The sequence below is a fragment of the Capsicum annuum genome, chromosome 12 (assembly GCF_002878395.1).
Source record: "Capsicum annuum cultivar UCD-10X-F1 chromosome 12, UCD10Xv1.1, whole genome shotgun sequence".
Classification (NCBI taxonomy): domain Eukaryota; kingdom Viridiplantae; phylum Streptophyta; class Magnoliopsida; order Solanales; family Solanaceae; genus Capsicum; species Capsicum annuum.
In genome coordinates, this window is record NC_061122.1 from 65,742,740 (window position 1) to 65,765,576 (window position 22,837).

Below are 22,837 nucleotides of genomic sequence, written 5' to 3' on the forward strand. Positions count from 1 at the left end.
CAATGCTCTACATGACAAAAAGTATAAATTAGAGAAATACAACATGGTATAATCATCATTAACTTTCGAAGTCATTATATATACTCAAAAGACATTTTTAGACTCCCCCTTGGAAACATTCGTCCTTGAATGTTGCTAGTTTGGCCAAGAATACAAAGAAAACTGAAGATACACAGCTGAAACAACTTGCTAATCTGAATCTATATCTTTCTAAACTGTGAAGTACTTCATTGAATATATAAACTCTTGATGAGAATAGCTATACCGCTGGATCCGAGGCTGGAAAAGAATAGAATAGAATAGAGGACAACTGTAATTCTCAACTGAGTCTGAGCTGATTTGCTTTCTGCTTATAATAAAGACTGGGAAGTGATAATTTATGAAGGCTTAGGCCATGAGAAACAAGGCTAAGATTATATAATGGGTATTACATTGTCTGGGCTCTAATACTTGGAAAAATAAGGATAGTTCAATGAATGCTTACAGATTGATCATAATTAGATATCCAAATCCGAATCTGATGCCTGATACATCTACTGAACTGAATTTGCAGATCTTGGGTGCGAGCAACTACTTACCGGATTGACCGTACTTATGAAACTTCGAGTAGTAAGACCAGCCTAGTTCGAAAAATGGAAAACCATAGAAACCTATCAGCCAAATTTTAAAACTGTGTTGTTGACTATGCAAACTGAATCGTACTAGATACTCATACTTAAGTGGAGAATTTCTTCAACACCCTTCTAAGGAATTCTAACGGTATGAAGAAGCAAGGAACTTTAGGCAAGATCTAAACAAGACATTTGAATGAGAGATCATAGAATTGCCATAATCCCATAGCTTGGAACATAGACCTATAAATCATAAGTCGGGATAGAAGTACTAGTCCTCAAGCAATGCAACTCCTTACTCTCAAACTTAACCAAACTTCTCAAACACTCTATCGACTATACTATACCCTTCCATTACTATACTTAATCGATACGACTTATAATTTTCACATAGCACTGATACTTACATCTACTCATTTCTCCTCGAACCAAACCTTCTCATTGTCTTCATGCCTAACTTAGAACCACAAGATTCACCACATGACACCATTCTAGATCATGTACTTCCACACATCTATAGTTTTTTTTTACAACTTCTCACTTCAAGAGTAATTCTCATTACCACTTCGACAACTCCAATCCATCTAGTACTAGCCATTTACTAATGTGCAATGCATTCATCCACAAGTACACAAACACAACCTTCGAGCCCATCTTCATAACCACATATGCATTCCTAATCAAACACTTATAAAGCCTCTTCTTTATATCCTACACACTTCTTATCAAGAACAACTCCCATGCACTCACCTTAAGCAAGCACACCCGACATATTCCTAACTAATCAAGTCCTACACAAACGCTTCACTTCAATATTCCTTCAAACTCATGGAATTACACAAAACGAACATACAACAATCTCCCCAACCATAACACATTAAACTTCGACTAACCGCAACATGTATCAAAAACTTAGCCTCAATCTCACTTCACATTACCGACTAGTCAAAGTAAGCATGCCACCCTTTATCACTGATAAGGAAATATCTTTTCTCCCCCGTCTAAACAAGTATTCACCACCACTATCTTGATTAAGGAAAGATAACTAAAAGATTAGAGCATGAGGATTTGACACATGAATAGATACTATGAATAACTTGACACTCAACTGAGGCTTGAGGAATAGAGGATTTAACATCATAAACTTATCAAAGAAATACAGCCCGAGGACATGCACGATATAAATCAGAATTTTTTTGTTGATCATTAGAAGCATTACTTGAGTACTTGAACTGAACATACCACAAGGCTTGAGTATATGAGTCATGAGCCGCATGACCTAAATTTGGAACTCGCAACTTACGGAATATAATTCCAACTGCTGAAAGATTTGAAGCTCCGCATTTTGGGAACTAAGAGAGGGCATGATTCTTGATGATATACATGAGTTATGATCATAGAACTGAAATGTAAAGCATGAGTAATTATTGGGATAACTGAAAAATACTGAAATAAGAATGGGTCGAACATCATTCTTTCTCACCGCTACCTTACAACTTACTGGCACATCTCCTAAAATTTGAAAGCTTAACTTAGTTACTCGTCCTATCATCTCCCCCTTAGACTTAAGCCATTACTCTGAGTAGGAAAACCACTATATATACGCTAGTCTAAACTGAAATCATTTTAATCTAGAGTCTAGGGTATAATCAATACACAAGAACAATAGAATTTAATCTGAATGACTACACCTGAAAACACACAACCACTTCCTTACACCACCATCTGAGTTACATCATATCCCTCTATACCTCCAGTATTTATCATATGATACTTGCACGCTCACTAACTTCGAATTTGCATGAGCATCCCCATAGTCAGAGTATACACCATCTAACGCTTCAACCCTTATTTCTATTAACTCAACTTTGGAATTTCAAATCTTAGATTCTAACGCTCAACTTGAATACTTCCCAACCTTTGACGGACCATACTACTACTGTCATAGCCTACTAATATCACACTTGTAAACTTATATTTCTAAATGATGAGAATCAAAATCATACAAAAAGGCTCAACATTTTCAATCTAAATTCCTTAACTTAGCCATCAAGAATATCGTTCATTACCTGACTAGTCTTTTCTCCACCTAGTAGCTCCACGGTGAAACTATCTACACCACATGCAATGATCCTCGAAAATAATACAACCCTACAGTGCCTTGGGCAAACTTCCTTATCATAGATACAGTCTCAAACTTGACTACAAATCAACCAAACTTAAGCTCTTGCATACACTGTTTAAGCATATTAGGTCACTTCCCTATAACTGGTGCCATTAACCAAGAAATCATCACATCCACCTTCATAGCCACCAATAATTCAAGATTAATGCCTTGCGCTCAACATAACTTACAAGTCCACCTCATACATAAAATTTTCACTTGGAAACTATAAAACAAAACATCAATAGACACTAGCCTACTTAAAGATCATAACAACAATAATTGGCTATAATCATATGGCCTATCTCATTTACAATCCATCAACACGTCCTTCTTCTACCCATCATTACTAACTATCCTTTATACACAACTTAACTTAGTTCATAGCTCTTTAAGCCTCAACTTAACTTCCTTTTGCAATCTCAGGAGCACCTAAGTTAACAACACTCATCTACTAAGTATCTTCATCCATAACCTATACTTGTCTTGTGTAATACATACCGTCAACAACTCTCTTCATACTTCAAGCAAACTATTATTTACCTTAACCAGTAACTCCTTCTCTTTCTTTCATGAGCTGACGCACAAGGACATATCACTTTATCACTAACTCGATCACATGCAAAAAGGCTCGGCTATACATACTTTTAATAAATCACACTTACCACCCTTCTTGCCACTATGCCTCTAAACTCAGTTCCAACCAGCACGAGGAAATAAAATGAACAACAAGTCACTAGTGAATCAAAATAGGCCTCACCCGGCTTCACTAGTCTTTGATTTTGCATTTTGAAAAAGAATTGAGGTGGATAACAAAGTAATTATGCTAGTGAATCGAAAGGGCCCCACATGGCATCACTAGACTTTCAGTGTCAACAACATAATGATGACAAGATTACGAGAGGTAGAAACTTGACATACAATATTCGATGATTTAAGAATACACATCTCACTTTGTCTTAACTAAATGACTCATAAGGGCGAGGACATAACATTAAGCTTGGGGGAACTTATAACACGCTGGAAGGCTCTGCTCAAGCCGCTTTGTGAAACTTCTGAAACTGCTCACTAGTAAGTCTGAGAGCATTATCAGAGGGAGAAAATTAGAACTCGTTGATCATGTTACCTCAAGAATAGTACATAAGTAAAGAAGTATAGATTATTGTTATGGATTTCAAGAAGGAATCTGAAAGCGCAACTGACTTGGGCTTATTGCACGATTTATAAGCAAAGCATGATAAGGCACTAATAGGATACTTTCTATCTCATTTATAACTCCATAACTATTTATAGAGACTGTTTAAGAAAGTACTATCTGCAAAGAGTTGAGCTTGACTGCCTCTAATACCTAGAAAATAAGGCGGGGATGCCTTGAATAGAGTTAGATAAGAATTCGTATATATTTCTCAAAGAACCTTTCTATAGCACGATCTAAGACTTGAAAGAATGGAGACCTTTCCTAAATGCCTTGTAGCCTCTCAAAAAAAAGTGCAGACATCTCCGTACCATTCTGCAAGACTCTACTAGACACGGCTTTACAGACACCCTAGGACACTTGAACTCTGTGCTCTGATATCAAGTTTGTAATGCCCTGAAATTGGGTCCCGAGACGTCACACAGTGATTAGGGGCACAAGTGACCCCAAGCTAACCCTCCTACTGTCATAACTCATAAGAGATTGAATAAAATTCTTAAGTCTATATAAAATCAGCGAAAACATCACACTTCTCTGAACTTGCTCAATACAAATATGAACTTTACAATATTACAACTCTACTTTTACAAAATGAACTGAAACTAAATAAATCAACTTCTACTGACTGTCTATGAAGCTTCTACTGGTACTGACTTTAGATAGCCGGGTCATGACTCTCAACTATCCAAGCTCAATACAACTAAAATAAGAAAATACAATACTTCTCGAACTTTATAACTAACTCAAGCCCTTGAATCAAAAGGACTCACCACCTGCTGACTGGAAGCTACAAACTGACTGAATGCGGTATCTATGCTACAACTTGTACCTACATTATAAGACACCGTAGCTCATAGGAATATATGGGGGTCAGTACTTTAGGAATGTACTGAGTATGTAGGGGTGTATGCAACATTTTTAAATAATATCATAAATGTAAAATAAAACCTGCATGTTGACAATAATGACTCTCTTCGCTTGAATTAAACTGTAATATAGTTTATCATAAATCATCAACAGTAACACATGCTTCATAAATCTCATAAATCATTGGACTCAACTCAAATTCTTTGACTCATGACTTAGAGTGACTCGGTAACTCAAGAAACTTAAATTATCATGGACTTGGGAGTTTCTTATAACCTACATAAACTATGCGAGTCGCATGGAGTCCAACGTTTTGCCCTCCTAAGGAGAGAACCCTACATTGGCGGGAGCGTCGTACTCTTGCCAGGGAGTACAACCTCAACTTCACGATCACAATCTCATTCTCGGCCTCTAGCCCACAATTATCAATATCAATCCTACGGTGGCACGTACTTTTGGAGAAATACCACATTTTTTGCTCGGTGCTAAATACTCCTCCCAGACTCAGCTCAGAACTCGTTAGGAAATCCACCTCAATCAACTCAAGGGTCTATCATAGAGACCAAAATCATAAATATATATCTCATCTGTATATCATAACAACTTGTGGATTCCTAACTCGACTCAATCTCAAAATAATCTTTCTCATCATCAAGTACATTTGCTTATCAAATCATATCAAGTATCAAAAGCTTTAAGAAAACATCATGCGATTCATTCTTGACTCTCAAGCTCAAATGTCAATATATATTCAATGATCAACTTCTCATGGAAAAGCTTAAAATCATGACTCTTATCATTTATCACTTGGAAATCATCAATTCATAGTAGCAATATACAATTCATAGCATAAATTCTCAATTTAAGAAATAAAACAGTGGAATAGTCATGTATATCAATCTTGAATAGTTATGCATATCAATCTTGAATAGCTCAGTTCTCATAAGTCAATGATAAAGTAATTTAGGTATAAACCCACTTGCAAAATCATGAAAATTCCAATAGTGAAAATCAATTATTTGGGCACAAGAATGAAATGATAGTCTTGTTTAAGCCCCACATACCTTGATTGTGATTTTGAGATGAAGAAACTTGATTGGAAACTCTTCTTCAAACTTTTAAGCTAAGTTTCTCAATGCCTTTGACTTAGAGAACTTGATTCTTGAACAACTTGATAAAATCTTTGGAAGATTCTTGAATTTTCTTGGAGAAGATTTGGATTTAGGATTTGGAGGAAAACCCTAGTTCTAGATTTTTGTAGAAAGAAGTGGAGAAAAATGAAATTTCTCTTCTCTATTCGAATATATATAGAGGCCAAAATGGGTAGAAATAACCAAAATACCCTTGAGAAAATTCTAGAACTGGAACCCAATTTTTGTCCTTGGCACGACGTGCCATGATCGCGGACCTTCACTAGATTTGGACAATTGGGAAACTGCTCAGTGGCGCGACGCGGTGAAATCGTATTGGTGCACTGGAATTTGACAATCCTAAAATTGAGCCTTGGCGAGATGCGCCAATATCACGAAGGCTTGCTGAAAATTTACAATTGCTATTTTGGCTGGCTCCGTGATGCGCTGAAGTGCCAGGTTGCACACTGTCTCACTAAAATGGCTCTAACTCTTCACCTGAGTATCGGATTTGGGCAAATTTGATATTGATGGAAAGCTTATTCAATGCTCTACATGAAAAAAAGTAGAAATTAGAGAAATACAACACGGTATAATCATCATTCACTTTTGAAGTCATTCCATATACTCAAAAGATGGATTTAGACTTAAGGAACGGTCGGGGTATTACAGATTGACTGATAAAAATATATTCTCTAAACTGTTAAATGCATTTATATTCTCAATCTAGATATAACTATTATGATCTGTATATATTATTTATCATTCTAATTTATTAAAAGGTCTGAGATTGGTCAATATTCCTGGTAGATTGGATGGTAATAACATATATTGGTGAAATAATAACTTAGTCGATGGAATTCATTTCTCAGTGTAGAGATTGATGATACATCGTTTATGAGAAGCTTATAAGTTTTCATATGTAAACCTGAACGGTGGATTTATAAATCCGACATACGAAATAAGTTAAGCATTGCTTTACAGAAAATTAATTATTATATTATATTATTTTATAATTTAGTTTATTGATTAGTATATGTAATCTTAATATGGAAAATTACATCAGTGTTTAATAGAAAATTACAAAATAAAAATAGAGGAGTGCTATTACGAGTTTTTAGTGGAATAATTTGTAATTTATTATAATAAGAATAATTCAGACGGATATTTTGAATTATTTCCATAATAGGGAGCCTCGGTAATTAATTTCATGGGTCCTACCGTGCTCATATTATCCTTGAATCCAGAATTCTATTTTCTATGGAAAAAGAAGTCATCACTTGTCCTTATTCAAGTAGAAACATGTGTGTGTTTTCTTTCCTCTTTGAACTGGGGGAGTATCTCTATAAATAGAGATTTCGCCTAGAAATTTAACCAAAAAGAAGAAGAATTGGGTATTCTATTTCATAGTTGCCACCAAAATTTGGGATCACTTGATACGGGATCTACTACAAACACATGAAACCAGCTAAGAACACAAAACAAAACCGAGACAAGAAAGGAACAAGCAATGGCAGCAACATAAAGAAATCGAGAATAAGAAGATGAGAAACAAACACACGAATGCAACAAAGTAAAGTTATAGATAAGATGACATAAAAAGTTATGAAGAATCAATAACCAAACCGTGTATCAAACGATAAGACCCTTAAACTCACAAAATCAAACACTAATCTTCTTACGGTGATCGCTAAGAGAATCAACTCCGTTTTACAACCACCGTTTCTAAGCAATGTCAATTATGGTTATTCCAAGCCCTACACTAATGGCTATTCCAAGCCTTAAACTACTTGGAACACTCCCAATGGAGTTCAAGAATATGTTTCTCAAATATTCATTATCAAAAACTAACTAAAATAAGACTAATAAGAGTCTATTTATAGTCTAACTTATTACATAACAAAATGACCAAAGCATCCTTAAAGAAGAGACAGACATGGTGTGTTTGGAGGGACATATCTAGTCCCCAAAATACCCTTAATGAAGGGCATCCATGGAGTGTTTTAGACTTCAATGAAAGGGCGGCCTAGTGGTGTTGAGACTCCTCTTCATACGTCAACATGTGTAATTCTTTGGAGCCCTCGGGTAGTCATCAAGGTAAGCCTCCAAGCAATCTTCCACTGTTTTATCCTTTTCGGTTTTTCTATTTGGCGAGAAAATGGTTTTGACCTCTTTAAAGCTATTTCAAAAAATTCAAGAAAATTTTGAAATAATTTCAAGAAATTCACAGAGTCGCCACTTGATTTTTATAGAAAATATCAAGAAAAAAAGTAAGAGAGTTTCGAAGGTTTAAAAATAGAAATAAACCTTTAAAACTAGAGAAACTGGGTAAGGGTTCAATTAACACCCTAAGAGGATTTTTAAGGCACTTAGGAGCGTCCGTTTAAAATGGTTTACCAAAAAGAACTAACCTGACTAACTAAAAGTGACTAATTTTATGTAAAGACCTGATTTTATAGAAAAATATTAAAAATAATTTATTTAAACATATTTAAAATAACATTTATTCATTTAGACGAGAAATATTCCACCTAAACTAAATTAAATTGCAATTTTTGGACTTAAGAGGAAAATGAATTTTGCTTTCGTGGAGAAAGAAAAGATTAGGAAATTATTTTCTTATTATTAATTATTATAGAAAAAGTCAATCATGTAGAGATAAAATATTATGAGCGCATTTAATTAAAAATGCTTTGCTAATTTTGAAAAAAAGTTAATTTTCGAACCAATTAGCTTCCTAGGTTTGGAGAAAATTACTTTAGTCTAAATGAGCTATTAGTTACAGAAACAAGTCAAATACTATTTTGGAATAAAACATTTTATATTTTAAAGACTTGCTAACAAAAGTCAAAGGAGCCAATTTCAATCATTTTTAGACAAAATAAATTAGGTGAAAAAAGTAATTATGATTGAAGTGAAAAAAGTAAGATAATATAAAAATGACAACACTTTAAGAAATTTATCTAAATTAATTGAGTTAAAGTATTAGTTAATACAAATAAACAACGTATAAATAACATAAATACCAACCCTTTTGGAAGTAATTACACTCTCTTCCACCTTTTTAATTACTTTACTCTCTATCCCTATTAATAAGCATAACATAGCCGACATATACATAGCATTCTGTGTATATGTTGGGATTTTTATAATATGTTTACGGAGTTGGGATTTTTTGTAATATTGAAAACATAAGTTGTGTATTTGTATAATTTTTAGATAAACAATATAAGCTACAAAAAAGAACACAAGAATTAAAATTGGGCCCTTAATTAGCCCATTTTCAAATCTGGACAGCATTATTTTTGGGCCTATTTTAATGGCCCTTTTTTTTCAACCCTCTTTCAGCTGTGTAATACTATGTGTATATCAGTCCATTTTTTCTGCAGTTTTTGGGTATACCATCGCGTGTTCGCCGTATATCAATGTAGAAATCAGCACGTTTGACACCATTTTTTCATGTACATGTATGATAGTGTACAGCTGAAACTATTTCGGTGTATATCTGTTGTATACGAATGTATAGCAGCCCTTGGATAGATTTTGATGGAGATTTTTAACTCGAGTGAGGATGGTTTTGGTCCCGAAGAAATGCAGGGGCGATGGGGTCCAGTTGGACTCGCTAAGAATCACATAAACAAGAGAGAAAAATAAAAATTAGTATCTATTCAAGTGCTCTTAATGCATAACTTAAAAAGGGGAGAAATATATATAACCATTTACTCAATGATGTGATAAATGAAGAAAAACATACCATAAAAAGGTGGTCAACGTTTGCTAAGTAATTCACATGATATGGATAAATCAATTAACCAAAATAGCTTTAAAAATGGTTGAAGCTTGAAGAAATAAATATTGGTGAAAATTAAACTATTAAGTCCAAGCTTTCCACGAGAGAAACCATAAATAACTTATAGCCATAACATAATTCATGTATTATGTAACATTAACAACTTATGTATTTATCTTGGATTTTGCCGACCTTAATAACATTGGATTCTTAAAACAAAAATAACACCCCGGTAAATCAATCAAAGTTCACACATAGTAAAGGGCAAAATTTGTTTATGTTAAACCTTCACCAAACAACTAAATTTGACACAACTTAATGACCAAATATGCAAACTCCAAGATTAAGATTGATCTTTAGTTCAAACTAATGAAAATAAAGGGGAGAGTTTTAGCTTGCAATCACTAACATAATTTTATCTAGAAAAGAAACTCCCGGGGAAGAAGGAATTTTTCTTTTTAAAAGACCAACTTTTGAACTTATTCAAAATCCAATCCACTGCATATGTTCACTTAAAAGGTTTTATGGTAAAAGATGGACATTTGATCAAACAAAAATAAGGAAAAGAATGATCAAATTGTAACAGGAACAACAATACTCTATTAAGCAACGTCAAAATAAAGCCATGGATTCTCACAAATAAAGCCAAAACAGTGAGACAGAACGTTAATTCAATGTAACAAACAACAAACACAATTGTCATCACACAAAAATCCTAAGGACTTCAAGGCTTCTACAGCACATAATCCCAGCAACATCATCGCTACGACGCTAATGAAGAAATAATTACAACGAAAAAAAGAAAATTTAAAGGGAAAAGTGTTCACCTTATGACGGACTGCAAACAGGACTACGAACTTTCGTCGGAACGACTTCCACCAAAGTTTCAATTTGCGAATTCAAACGATTTTGATGAATTCTTTTTTGAACTATTTTGAAGATGACTTGGTTACGTAGGGTTAGAGGTGCACACCTCTAGAATCCTCCAGCTTTTCCTCAAGTCTCTCCCTCTTTTGACTCGAGAACAACAAGAAAATTTTTAGTCCCTTTTTGATTTCAAAAAACCACCCCCAAAATGAAGAACGAGAAGCCCTTTGTATAGAGTTTCAAATCTAGGAATGGGGTATTTCCAGCCGATGTGGGACTAGAATTCTCAAGAACTTTTTGTTGGTTGGTTTGGCAGAAGGTTTGTACGCTGTTGAAGTTGATGTTATTGAATCCGTTGTTTGGGAATTATCGTTGTTGGCATTATATGGCATTTGTATGTTGTTTTGTTTCAGTTGGGTTGCTGCGTTGCGTAGTGTTGTTAATGTTGTTACGGTTAGGAGCTGCTGCTATTGGTTGGAAGCTGTTGCTTTAATAGGGTTTAGGAGAAATAAGGGTGTTTGGTTGGGCCGGGTCGGGACGGTGGTGTTGGGTTGGACTGGTCATGGTGTTGTGTACTTGGCGTTATTATTATCTAAAAATTACATATATATATATACATAAGGTAACTTTACCTTATTACATAAAATCTCATATTAGAAAAGAAATTACAAAAATCTCAAAAGTAATTACTTAAATTTACTGTTTCTCTCTCATATCAAAATACAATTTTTTGCTCCTATTTTAGTGCATCGATTTTTGTTTCATATCTGTTCTCCTTTATTTATGCCTATAACTAAGCTAACGTGATCTGAGAAATTTCAAATTATTCAGTTATCAATCATTAACTGAACTAAGTTCACCTTCATTTAATTTTAGGATTTTTTTTTTCAACTTCACCAAATTAAATTTGGATTCAAATTTTTCTTTGTTTCATGTATGTACTTATCAAAGTATCTGGTTTTGTAATTCAATAACATTGTGAGAGTTGAAATTTGAAATTCATCTATACCAAATCAAATTAAAGTTTTTTTTTTTTCAACTTTCCCAAATCAAATTTGAATTCGAATTATTGTTTGTTTCATGTAGGTACTTATCAAAGTATCCACTTTTGTTAGTCAATACCATTGTGAAAGTTGATCTTTTTTGTATTTTTTCATAGTTTTCAAAGTCAGTGCTTTTCTTTATTTGTTATTTTTTTGAAATTGGTTAACCCGTAAAGTATAAATTTTTTTGCAATGGAGTCTGGTCGCATATTGTTATTTTCGTTGTTGGTTTCGTTCTTGGTTCTTTTGATTATGAAGAACCCAATTTCGCAGAAAACCATTTGAAGCACCGAAACGATCTGGTAACAATGAAGAAAATTGAGGGAAGTTACTGGTTCAAGTTCAAACAAGAAAGCTCCAAAATAGTCAAGTAAGAAAAAGGTTGATGATTCTGGACGACCACGTCTACCAAAGATTTCGTTATCATTAAAATATATATTAGTAGCACTATTCTATGTATAAGATTTCATTATACAGTTGTTAAGAATATATAGTGAATTATATAAGGTGTTCGAATACATGTGAAACAGTATTAGATTATAGTTATTACTTGTATAAGGTTTACACATACATGTGAAACTATTGTATGAGGTTGTCATTTATTTATTTTGACAGTATGATTCTATGTATAAGATTTTATTATACATGTATTAATATTATATTATTAATTGTATAAGGTTTACACATATATGTTTAATAATGCTCTAAAATTTGATAACCTTATACATGAAACTATATTTTATGAAGATATTGTAACATTGAATTGATTGATCCATACAAATGCTTCAACACATGTATATTACTATAGCATAAAACATTACAATGATAGAGTAAAAAATTTATATTTATATCCACTTTATAATAAATCATTATACATTAACTGTATGATTAACAAAACTTACTCATTAAATATTATACAATTAAATTTTAAATGTATAATGAACCCTTACACATTACTTTGTAACATTAATGCAAATTTTTACTAAACCGTTGTATTATCAGATTCCATATTTTAGCCCAATTTAACATTTATTAACCATTGCATATGATAACATTATACATTAGCTGATTGGTTATACAACGACATTTTTACAATTAAGATTTCACATGTATAATGAACTCTTACACATTAGTTTGTAATATTAATGCAAGTTCTTACTTAACCAATATATTATCAGATTTCATACTTTAGCATAATTTAACATTTATTAACCATTGTATATGATAACATTATACATTAGTTGATTTGTTATACATCGGCATAATGTTGATCTTATACATCACAGTCATGCAATGTCTTATCATTCCAAACATCATATAATCTATAATATATGTGAAACAGATACACACCAACAGAATATTACTGTTAGCAGGAAATATACATTTGGAACAATTAAAGCATCTAAAGAAAACGAACTAACAATCATAAACGAATATAAAATTGAATAATCTTATTAGAATATAAAATTTTTTTATTAAGAACTGAAATTGAATTAATGCTATTAAAACTAGATGATCCATTTTTCAGATTCATTACATGACAATGAAAGCTGGTTATTCAAAATTAACATTATTAATCACTTGCTTTTTCTAGATGAACACGTAAAGTATGAGCCAACATAATTGGGTCGTCACATCGAAAAACAAACTATATTTTCAGATATTCTTTGAGAAAAAATCGCAGGTGCGTCACTTGTGAAGAATTACTTTTCACAATATACTTTACTTCTATTTTTTCCAACCCTCATCAATATCTAATTTTGTATCAATCATCGAGATCAACCTCAAATATGTTATACTTTCTAAAACAACAATACCATCACTTTTGTATTTTTCATATACAATTTTAGACTGCCAAGAACCCGAATGCCTCAACGATATAGCGATGTTCATATTGATGTTGTCAGTTGGAATAAACAAGATCTTGAATAAATCAAAAACCACAAAATTTTAATGTTCACCAAGAATTGTTGGTGGAGAAATTGAATTTCAATAAATTTAATTGTTGTAAATTTTTAGAGTAAAATATCAATTTGAATTACGGTTACTATATTTAAGGTTTCACCAAATCAGAAAATAATTAATTGTCATTAATTAAGATAGAGATAATTGCAGCTGATTTTATTTCCTTAAATTTAGTAGGATAGATACAATTGCATCTGATTTTATTTCCTTAAATTTAACCGAAACAGTTATCTTATACATTCGAGTTATGTATGAGGTTAGGTCGACATGTATATGTACTTTTCAAATCAGGGAGAGAGAAAAGAAATATAGGATACAATGTAATTACTTTCATTCAAGATGGGAATTCTGTTCTTTATACTATTATTATTTAAGTGGGTTGATGGCTAAAAGGGCTTGGGTTGTTGGGTTGTTGGGCTTGGAGAGTCTGGGCAGAAAAGGTGTGGGCTGGTATTAGACTAGCCTGATTTAAGAAGAAAGAAGGATTGATTTAGGACTAGTTTATTTAATAGATAGACCTAAATTATAATTTCAGTTAATTTTATTTAAATTTAAGTCATGTTGAGAATCAATTGGCCAGTTGCATTGCAATTGTTGCCAAATTGATTTCAATTATGATCAAATTCATTAAATTGACTAAAATTAAAATAAAATTTGATATGAATTACCAACAGGTTTAATTCGAAGCTTCTTGGTTTAACAAAAATCAAACAAATATTTTTTTCAAATAAACTAGTTTTAAGAACATATTATATTTAAATTAATTGTTACCATCTCAGTTAATTTTAGAGACAACCCCTGATTAAAATTAAATTTTCAAAAAAATAATTATTTAAGGAATAAGAATTATACGATCGTATACAAATACGAGAATATATAATCGATTCTTAAAATGACAAAACTACCTAGAAAATATTTTGAAAATTGTTTATTTGACTAAAATAAGTGTTGCAATTTTATTTAAAACTAAAGGAACTCAAAATTAAACTTAATCTTGGAGGAAAAAAATTAGGTGTCAACATCCACACACGGCCTTGATTAATAGTATGCTCAAAACAAGTCCTCCATGCATGTTCTTGTGTCCTCAAGGTTACCAAGTCTTGAGTCTCTATGTGTTGGCCTCCAAAGATGTCATCAAAAGCTAAGATGGTCATTTGACTCGTATCTCCTCCCCTTCTTGAAAAGAATTCGACCTCGAATCCACACCTTGCAAAACTAAAGAAAGGACAAATAAGCACAACATCCTCATGGCATGAGGGTTAGGATTAGCATAAACAATTATTTCATCATGTCAAGGTTGCACATACTTGAAATATAATCAAGGATCCTTTGAATTGAATATTAAAAACTTAATAAAATATGCACAAAAGATTTGGTTATGGGAATCACCAAGAGATAAAGAAACTACAAGGGTCCAAATGGCATCACACGATCCAAAAGGTAGAATTAGGATCTTATGAGCCGTAAGACCCAATTGCCTTTTTATCTTTTCAAGAGACCATACTAAGGGTGGTGCTTCAATTGGTTCTAAAGTCCACAAGATCCATATAGCCTTATCACTCAAACAAGTGGACAAACTAACAAATTTTCTACCTCTACATTAAACAAATCCAAGATTAGCATGGATATCATCATAAGCAAAGAGGTAGTATAGAAAGGAATCAAGTGTAAAGGCATACACGGCCAAAGACAAAGCATTTAAGCATATACACATTCCTTCTTTCAAACAAATAGACAACTTGGCATCTACAAGTTGGGATTCATGTATCTTAAGCACAAGTGTATCAAGCAAGGATGCACATTTAGAAACATTACCCCAAGGAGTCAATGACATATTTGCCCTCGAATTTTCAAGAGTGACACTTGGCTTGTCATGTATACCAAGAAACAAGTTGGGTGCACCAACATCACCATTTTTATTTTTGGCTTTGGGTTCAAATGGGAAGAGTGACCATAGACACGGTTCTAGACAACACTCCACTTTCCCATAGGCTTCACCCAAGCTACACGACATAATCTCTACAATAGCTTACATATCATCAAAAGCAAATAGAGAGTAGAGAAAGGTTTCACTCAAGTCAACTTCTACTAAGGTGTCCTCATGTATGTACTAACTACTAGTTCCCCAATCATCACCATGAGTACTTTCAATAATAAAGTCACACAAAGTAGAAGAAGAGGCAATTTCCAAAACTACACATTCCTTACCCATAAGAATACTCTCATCTTTTAAAAAGAGATTTCCATCTTTAGAGGGAATGTTGTCACATCATAGTGGGTTGGCATATAGATTATAGTCTTCAAGACAAGCTATACCGTTAACATCATTCTCACCACTAGGTTTCTTAGGAGTGATTATATCATTTTTAAAAAAGATATTATACCTAAAGAGAGAATGATCTAACCCACGGACAGATTTGGAACAAGTAAGTCCACTCTCTAAAGGATCATTATCGAGTTTCAAAGATGTTTCAAGCACATGATTAACCCTATGAGCCAAGCAAACATTAGAATTTATATGACAAGATAAGCTCATGGGTTCACTCTTAGTTTGTTGATTAACATTTTCAAATTCTTCACTCACTTAAGTTCTATTAATTACAACACACATAACCTCAAGTGGTGGGTTTTTTTCACACATAAGTTGATCAATACAAATTTCACAAGATGATATACTTTCATTCAACACAATAGCTTCAACACTAGGTGGACACAAATCTATCTTACAAGCAGATTCAATTTGGTCATCAATAAGATCAACTAATGCATCCACACTTACAACACGTACATCATTATCAAAAATCAAAGAATCAATAAACTCATAAATAGGTAAGCTATTACTCGCACTCAATGAACTACTAGTCAACAGTTACCATTCACATGCACAAAAGTGTAAGAGTTAGCTATTTTACCTTGGTGTTCTTGAGTATGTTCTTCTTTATCATGGTGTGAAGGTCATACACAAGCTTCGACAGCAACTAAGAGTTCCCTCATCAAATCTTCGAAGGGAATCTTCTCCTTTAGCATTTGTTCTCCTCCACTTGCCATGTTGGTACCTATACAAATGTCCTTGGAAATAGAAGGACAAATATAGTTAGCATGGTTTAGTGGCAATCCCCTCACTTCGCTCCACACAACCTCTTCTTTTTCCACTCTCAGATTACCACCTGCACACCATTACTCTTCTCAATCTTTTGTCTCTCATAATCATTCGGATTGGAGTAGGTAAACACTTCTCTTTGGGACTTGGGCAGAATGGACGTCATGAGATGATTTCCCCATTGGTCTCTTACAACATTAGGCTAATTTTACACATTTGGAACTTTATGTTGTGCAAACCAATTAGCACCTAAGCTTACATGATCGTATGTCAAGGGAAAAATATCGCATCACACCTTCTCATGGTATTCAAATTGGGAAAAAACAAACTTCACTCTCTCGGTAACCTTAAACCTGTCCAAGGAATATGGAACAAGTAAAGGCTCTCGAAATAGCCCCAAATAATCAACCATAGATGGAATGATATAGTTTCTATAACACCTATCATCTAGCAAATGAGGTATCCCGAAACCCCATAAATGATTACCTTTCTGGAGTGAACACTCCTTCTTGGATCAACATTGTAAGGCACATGAGTACCCTTCGGTTTTGGAGATGCATGCCCTCTTCTTCTCATGGGAAAACCTCTACTATAGCTAGTATAACCATTCACACCATGTTGACCTTGATAAGAAGTACTACAAGGTAAAGAATATGAATTTTCACACTCACCACGTGCACTCTCACTATAGCTCTCATAAGTTTTGCAAATGAAAGGGTTATAGCTTACATCAATTCTAGTTTCGGCTTGGGAAGTGTAAAAACCCCTATACGTCCCAACTTCATCATAAGGACCATCACAAGGCTCTTCATCATCTTTATATTCACCATAAGCATTAGGCACTTCATTCACCTCATTTTCCTCCTTAAACCCATAACCCTCAAATCTGCCTGTGCCTTGATCATGGCTATTTTCATAGCCTCCATAATCTCCAACGAATTCATAGCCATAAAATCCCTCACTACAAGCATAGTCTCCCATGTCGTAGTAATAATAAACCGTGGCTATCAAAGACATATTTCCCTTATAAAACCATGTACCTACAAAATGAACAAACAAGATTAGTGGTAAAAGCTCTTCACCAACACTCCTATGCACTCGCCTTTGTGATCCTCACAATTGAAGCAGCAAATATTGAAAGTTTCTTATACTTCGGTAGTCAATAAGGTGTCAATCACTACTTAGAGATCAAAAAAAATTCGTTTTTGATCAACTCATGACACAAAATAGAAAATTCTACTTACTAACTTGACATAAAAAGTTACGACGAATTAAAAATGAGAAAAACACATAAATACGAAGACACGATGAAAACAAATTCAGAACTAATCACGATCTAGTAGGTGATTACTAGTTGTTAATTAGTACTAGAATCAAGAAATAAAATTAACGAAACAAAGAAAAGAAACTTAGAATCTAAATTTAAGCTTTAAGGTTTTTGAAACTTTGATGACATAGCAGTTTGGTGACGTGGAAATTGGTGACATGGCAATTTGCAATTTGGATTGGTCAAATTTTAATTTGGAAGAGTGAAAAAATCTGTTTTGGTAGGGACAAACAAAACTTTGGAGCCTTTTCCAAAATTTCAAGAGACTTCACTTTTTCCTTGTTCCTTTTTGACAAGACAACTTTTTAAAAGTCTTTGTCTCCTTTTCTTTTTTGTAAGCCTTGGAATATCCCCATTTTTCCTTTTTAGCAACAAGACTTTTGAAAGCCTTTTACTCCCTTTCTTCTTTTGTATTGTCTTGAAAATGTTTTCAAGACAAATAAAGACTCGCTCTCTTTCCACTTAAATTTTTAGATCAAACCACTATTTTGGAATGTTCTTGTTCAACAACTTATGAAGAACACGAAGAACATTCAACAATGGTACCTAACCCATTTGAGCTCGGAATTGGATGATTTTTGGTTCTTATTGCACACGTTGAGCTCCTCAACAACAATACCACAATTTCAAGACCAAATCTCAACCACAAACATCAACAACACACGGCTCAAGCTCAAGCTCAAGCCCTTAACAACAATCTTCGAAAATTCAAAAACAACTCGAAAATGGCTCAAAATTTAGATTTAGACTCTATAAGTGTTAGTGAAGAAGATTTTAACCCTAGATGCAACAAAACACACAAAAGACTCCTAAACCTAAGTTCAAAATTTCGTCCAAAGACTAAAAACGGGACAGATTACTTCTTTTTGAGATTTTTGGTTTTCAACACATTTTTTTTATTTTCAAGTTAACAAGCCCAAGTTTGATCTCGTAGGAACGAAATCAATCCTTGATCTGATACCAAATGATACGGGATCTACTACGAACACACGAAACCAGCCAAGAACATAAGACAAAATCGAGACAAGAAACAAACAAGCAATGGCAGCAACACAAACAAACCGAGAATAAAAAGATGAGAAACAAACACACGAATGCAATAAAGTAAAGGGATAGATAAGATGACATAAGAAGTTATGAAGAATCAATAACCAAACCGTGTATCAAATGATAAAACTCTTAAACTCACAAAATCAAACACCAATCTTCTTACGGTGACCGCTAAGGGGATCAACTCCGCCTTACAACCACCGTTTCTAAGCAAATGTCAATAATGACTTTTTCAAGCCCTACACTACTTGGAACACTCCCAATGGAGTTCAAGAATATTTTTCTCAAATATTCATCATAAAAAGCTAACTAAAATAAAGCTAATAAGAGTTTATTTATAGTCTAACTTATTACATAACAAAATGACCAAAGCACCCTTAATGAAGGGGCAACCATGGTGTGTTTGGAGGGACATGTGTAATCCCCAAAATACCCTTAATGAAGGGCAACCATGGAGTGTTTTGGACTTCAATGAAGGGGCAGCCTAGTAGTGTTGAGACTCCTCTTCATACGTCAACATGTGTAATCCTTTGAAGTCCTCGAGTAGTCATCAAGGTAAGCCTCCAAGCAATCTTCCACACACGGCTTTGCTTAATGGTATGCTCAAAACGGGTCCTCCATGCATGTTCTTGTGCCTCGAGGTGACCAAGTCTTGAGTCTCTATGTGTTGGCCTCCAAAGATGTCATCAAAAGCTAAGATGGTCATTTGGCTCGTATCATCACTGTAGAAGGCCGATTCGCAGACGAATTTGCTTCAAGATATGTGCTCATGCTTCAACAGGCATTCCTGATTATTTTTAAGCATCCTTTGCGTGAACTATGTGTTTATATTAGTTATCTATATTACATGCAAAAGATCCTATCTATTTGCTTCTGCTGCCCGATTTCCAACAGATCAACAGTAGAAACACAGAGTGCTTCTACATTGCTCCTAGACCTAGTTCTTCTCAAAATCTCCCCAGGATAAAATTCTTGCCCTGTTAATTTCTTGCATGAAGATCTCTCACTTTTACCTAAAGAACATGCACCATGTGTATGCAGGAATGTCAAAAGCAACACCAATTTGAACCGTAGCTAATTTGACAGCCCTGAAACTACCTTTTCGCTTTTGTGAAAGAAAAAAATATTGCTCAATTTATGGAATTGATAGAATTAGGAATTCATAGTCTACGTACCACCTTCAAATTAACAAGCTTTTAACTGGTTGCAGCATGTTATAGAATTAACAATCGAAGAGAGAACACACACATTTTATTAGAGATCTATTCCAAAATAATGTAACTGAACTATTTACTTAACTGAGAAAAATAAGGGGAAGAAAACACAAGTGTAAAGATAGAATCAAAGAATATCAGCTGAAATTTATTCATTGAGATGTACAAACATTTACAGAATTCCACAACTGAAAAAAATGTAAGAATCAGTAAAATATAAATTGGTTAGATGATAAGGTTAGCAGCTGGGACTTTAATGTGATCTTCGTAGCTTCCAACCAAGTCGCTTAATTTCCAGAAACAGCCACCAGGGGACAAAAAATTGCTCCATAACTTCCATGTATGCACCATAGCCTTGAATTTTTCAAACTTATCGACAATGGTCTTGCTCCTTAAAATGAGAAGAATCAGTTCTTCTTACTCATCGGAAAAGAGTCTGCGAATGCTTTAATAAAGTATTTAGAGGCTTGTTTTGAGCTTTACATAACAAATTCCTCACACCTGCAGTCACCTATTTATCTCCAATTCCAAGATCAAGAATCAGAAAATGAATACCATTATGCATATATATAAGTTTCTTCAATAAATAGTTAATTCAAATTCAACCTTTCCCAAGCTTTGCCTTGCATAAGGAACAGCTCTTTGATATCCGATAGCACTTGTCGATGGAGGAGATTTCCGGCTTGTTTCTTCTCTGCATGGAGATTTCCCTTTGCTACTCCTTGTTGTTATTGAGGAAGGACTATTCTGCCACTTATTATCGATCGGAGAACTTGGAAAATTTTGCTGATAACAAAATATCAAATCCAAGAAATAAGTTTTTCTTTTCTTGAACACTAAATTGTTGCTAGTCCAAAATAGATCCAACAAAAGCTAGTGCATTTTGATCAATTTGCATACCACTTGGCTTCTACTTCTTGTAGTAATGCTGGAAGTGGTTTGACAATTCCCAATTGACAAATCTGGTAGACTTGATTCCTAACATTAGAAAAGAATCATATTAAGCAAAATATAATCAAACATGGAAAGCTATGCCAAAGTAAGCAAATATATGGACATACAAGAAATAGAACTGTTGCACAATGTTTTAGGACTTCCAAATTCATCCGAACATCGTCCAAGCTCCTGCCGTTAACGATAAATAATCAAAATTAGGATCCAATTTCATGAAAAATCATGAATTTTAAACATAAAGTTTAAAATTTTTAATCTAACCTGTGCCTTTGCTCTCCGAGATCAAAGTAAGCTGCCAATGAAGCCATCTACAATAAAGAATGATTTAAGAAGCCACGGTCAAAATAAAACTTTGTATTGAGTGAATGTTCATGTCTACCTTCATGTTTCCAGCTCTTTTACCAAATTTCTGGGTCAAAACACCTAAAGAATCGATAATTCCAACAGGCACAGGTGTAGGGCGACCAATTTCAGCGAAAGCAGCTTTAATACGAACACAATCAAATCTCTGTATATTATGACCTGCCCAAATCCTACCATCCAAAATACTGAAGATCTTGTCTGCAACTTGTTCAAATGAAGGTGCATCAGCAACTTCTTTTCGCGTGATCCCACCAATTCTGCCCGACTTTAACCCCACAACTGACAAATCCCCTGGTCTAATAAGAGTGCAGTAGCTCTCAAGTTCAACAAGCTTTCTTGAACAAACTACCATTGCACCAAATTCCAACACCCAAAACTTCTGTCCAGGTTTCGATGGTACGTTTGTTTCCAAGTCAAAAAACACAATCTCTGATGACCTTTTGTTGCTTGAAATGTTAGGGATTTCCATTTTTTTTTCTTTTCCTTTAGAGGTTCAACAAGTTGCAAGATAATTTGTTATTTGATGAAGTGATGGAAATGATGGTCCATTTGTCTCTCTCTATATATATATATGCTGAACGAAAATGAAAGAATATTCTTTCATGTGTAACAGAGACATTAATTGGTAGATTGTCTTGTAATTCAAGTTAGACTAAGTTTAGGTGTTTGTACAAAGTTGTCCTTAGCTTCTATCTGATGATGTCCTTTCTTAAGGGAATTCCAGTTAGGTAACATTCTCTCAATGGTATTGTCTACATGATATTAGTTGGATTGCCTTGTCATTTCAAAAAATTCACTTGCATATTCCAAATTAAGTATCTAAATATATAAATGTTCTCAATATCAATTATTCAAAGAGAACTTTTCTAATACTAACTTCATCTTCTATTTGGAGATAAAATTGAATTCACTAGTTATAGGCTATTTTGCTAGTATGCTACTATATATGATCTTAGTAGAATATGACGAAGAGCAGTTTTGAAAATGATCAACTTACGTTTCTAATAATCAAACATGGATATTTTCTCTTATTTATAAGCGGGAGTTAAAAGCAGTCCAAGCACGAGATCGACATGCTTGCTTGTACTGCCTGCTTCAACTGTGTAATTTTACTATATCACCCCTAATTAATTATTATAAGTCATTTACATATTAAAAAATTAATAATATTTAATAAAGATAAGCAAAATAGACATT

The 22,837-nt window shown here is 33.7% G+C and overlaps 1 protein-coding gene and 1 long non-coding RNA gene across 2 annotated transcripts; both read right to left on the reverse strand.

Annotated features, from left to right (window-relative positions):
- Positions 1 to 9,127: 9,127 nt before the first annotated feature.
- On the reverse strand, positions 9,128 to 11,156 carry LOC124889791. The gene is made up of 2 exons (XR_007048659.1): positions 10,585 to 11,156; positions 9,128 to 9,589 (listed from the first exon to the last, which is right to left on the reverse strand). It is a non-coding gene; the product is annotated as an uncharacterized LOC124889791 (long non-coding RNA).
- A 9,291-nt stretch (positions 11,157 to 20,447) lies between these two features.
- On the reverse strand, positions 20,448 to 22,163 carry LOC107849881 (protein NEN4). Its single transcript, XM_016694413.2, has 6 exons — positions 21,657 to 22,163; positions 21,539 to 21,585; positions 21,385 to 21,448; positions 21,224 to 21,301; positions 20,930 to 21,109; positions 20,448 to 20,834 (listed from the first exon to the last, which is right to left on the reverse strand). The coding sequence occupies exons 1-6, from the start codon at positions 22,107 to 22,109 to the stop codon at positions 20,745 to 20,747; spliced, it is 912 nt and encodes a 303-aa protein (XP_016549899.1). The 5' UTR covers positions 22,110 to 22,163; the 3' UTR covers positions 20,448 to 20,744.
- Positions 22,164 to 22,837: the final 674 nt, after the last annotated feature.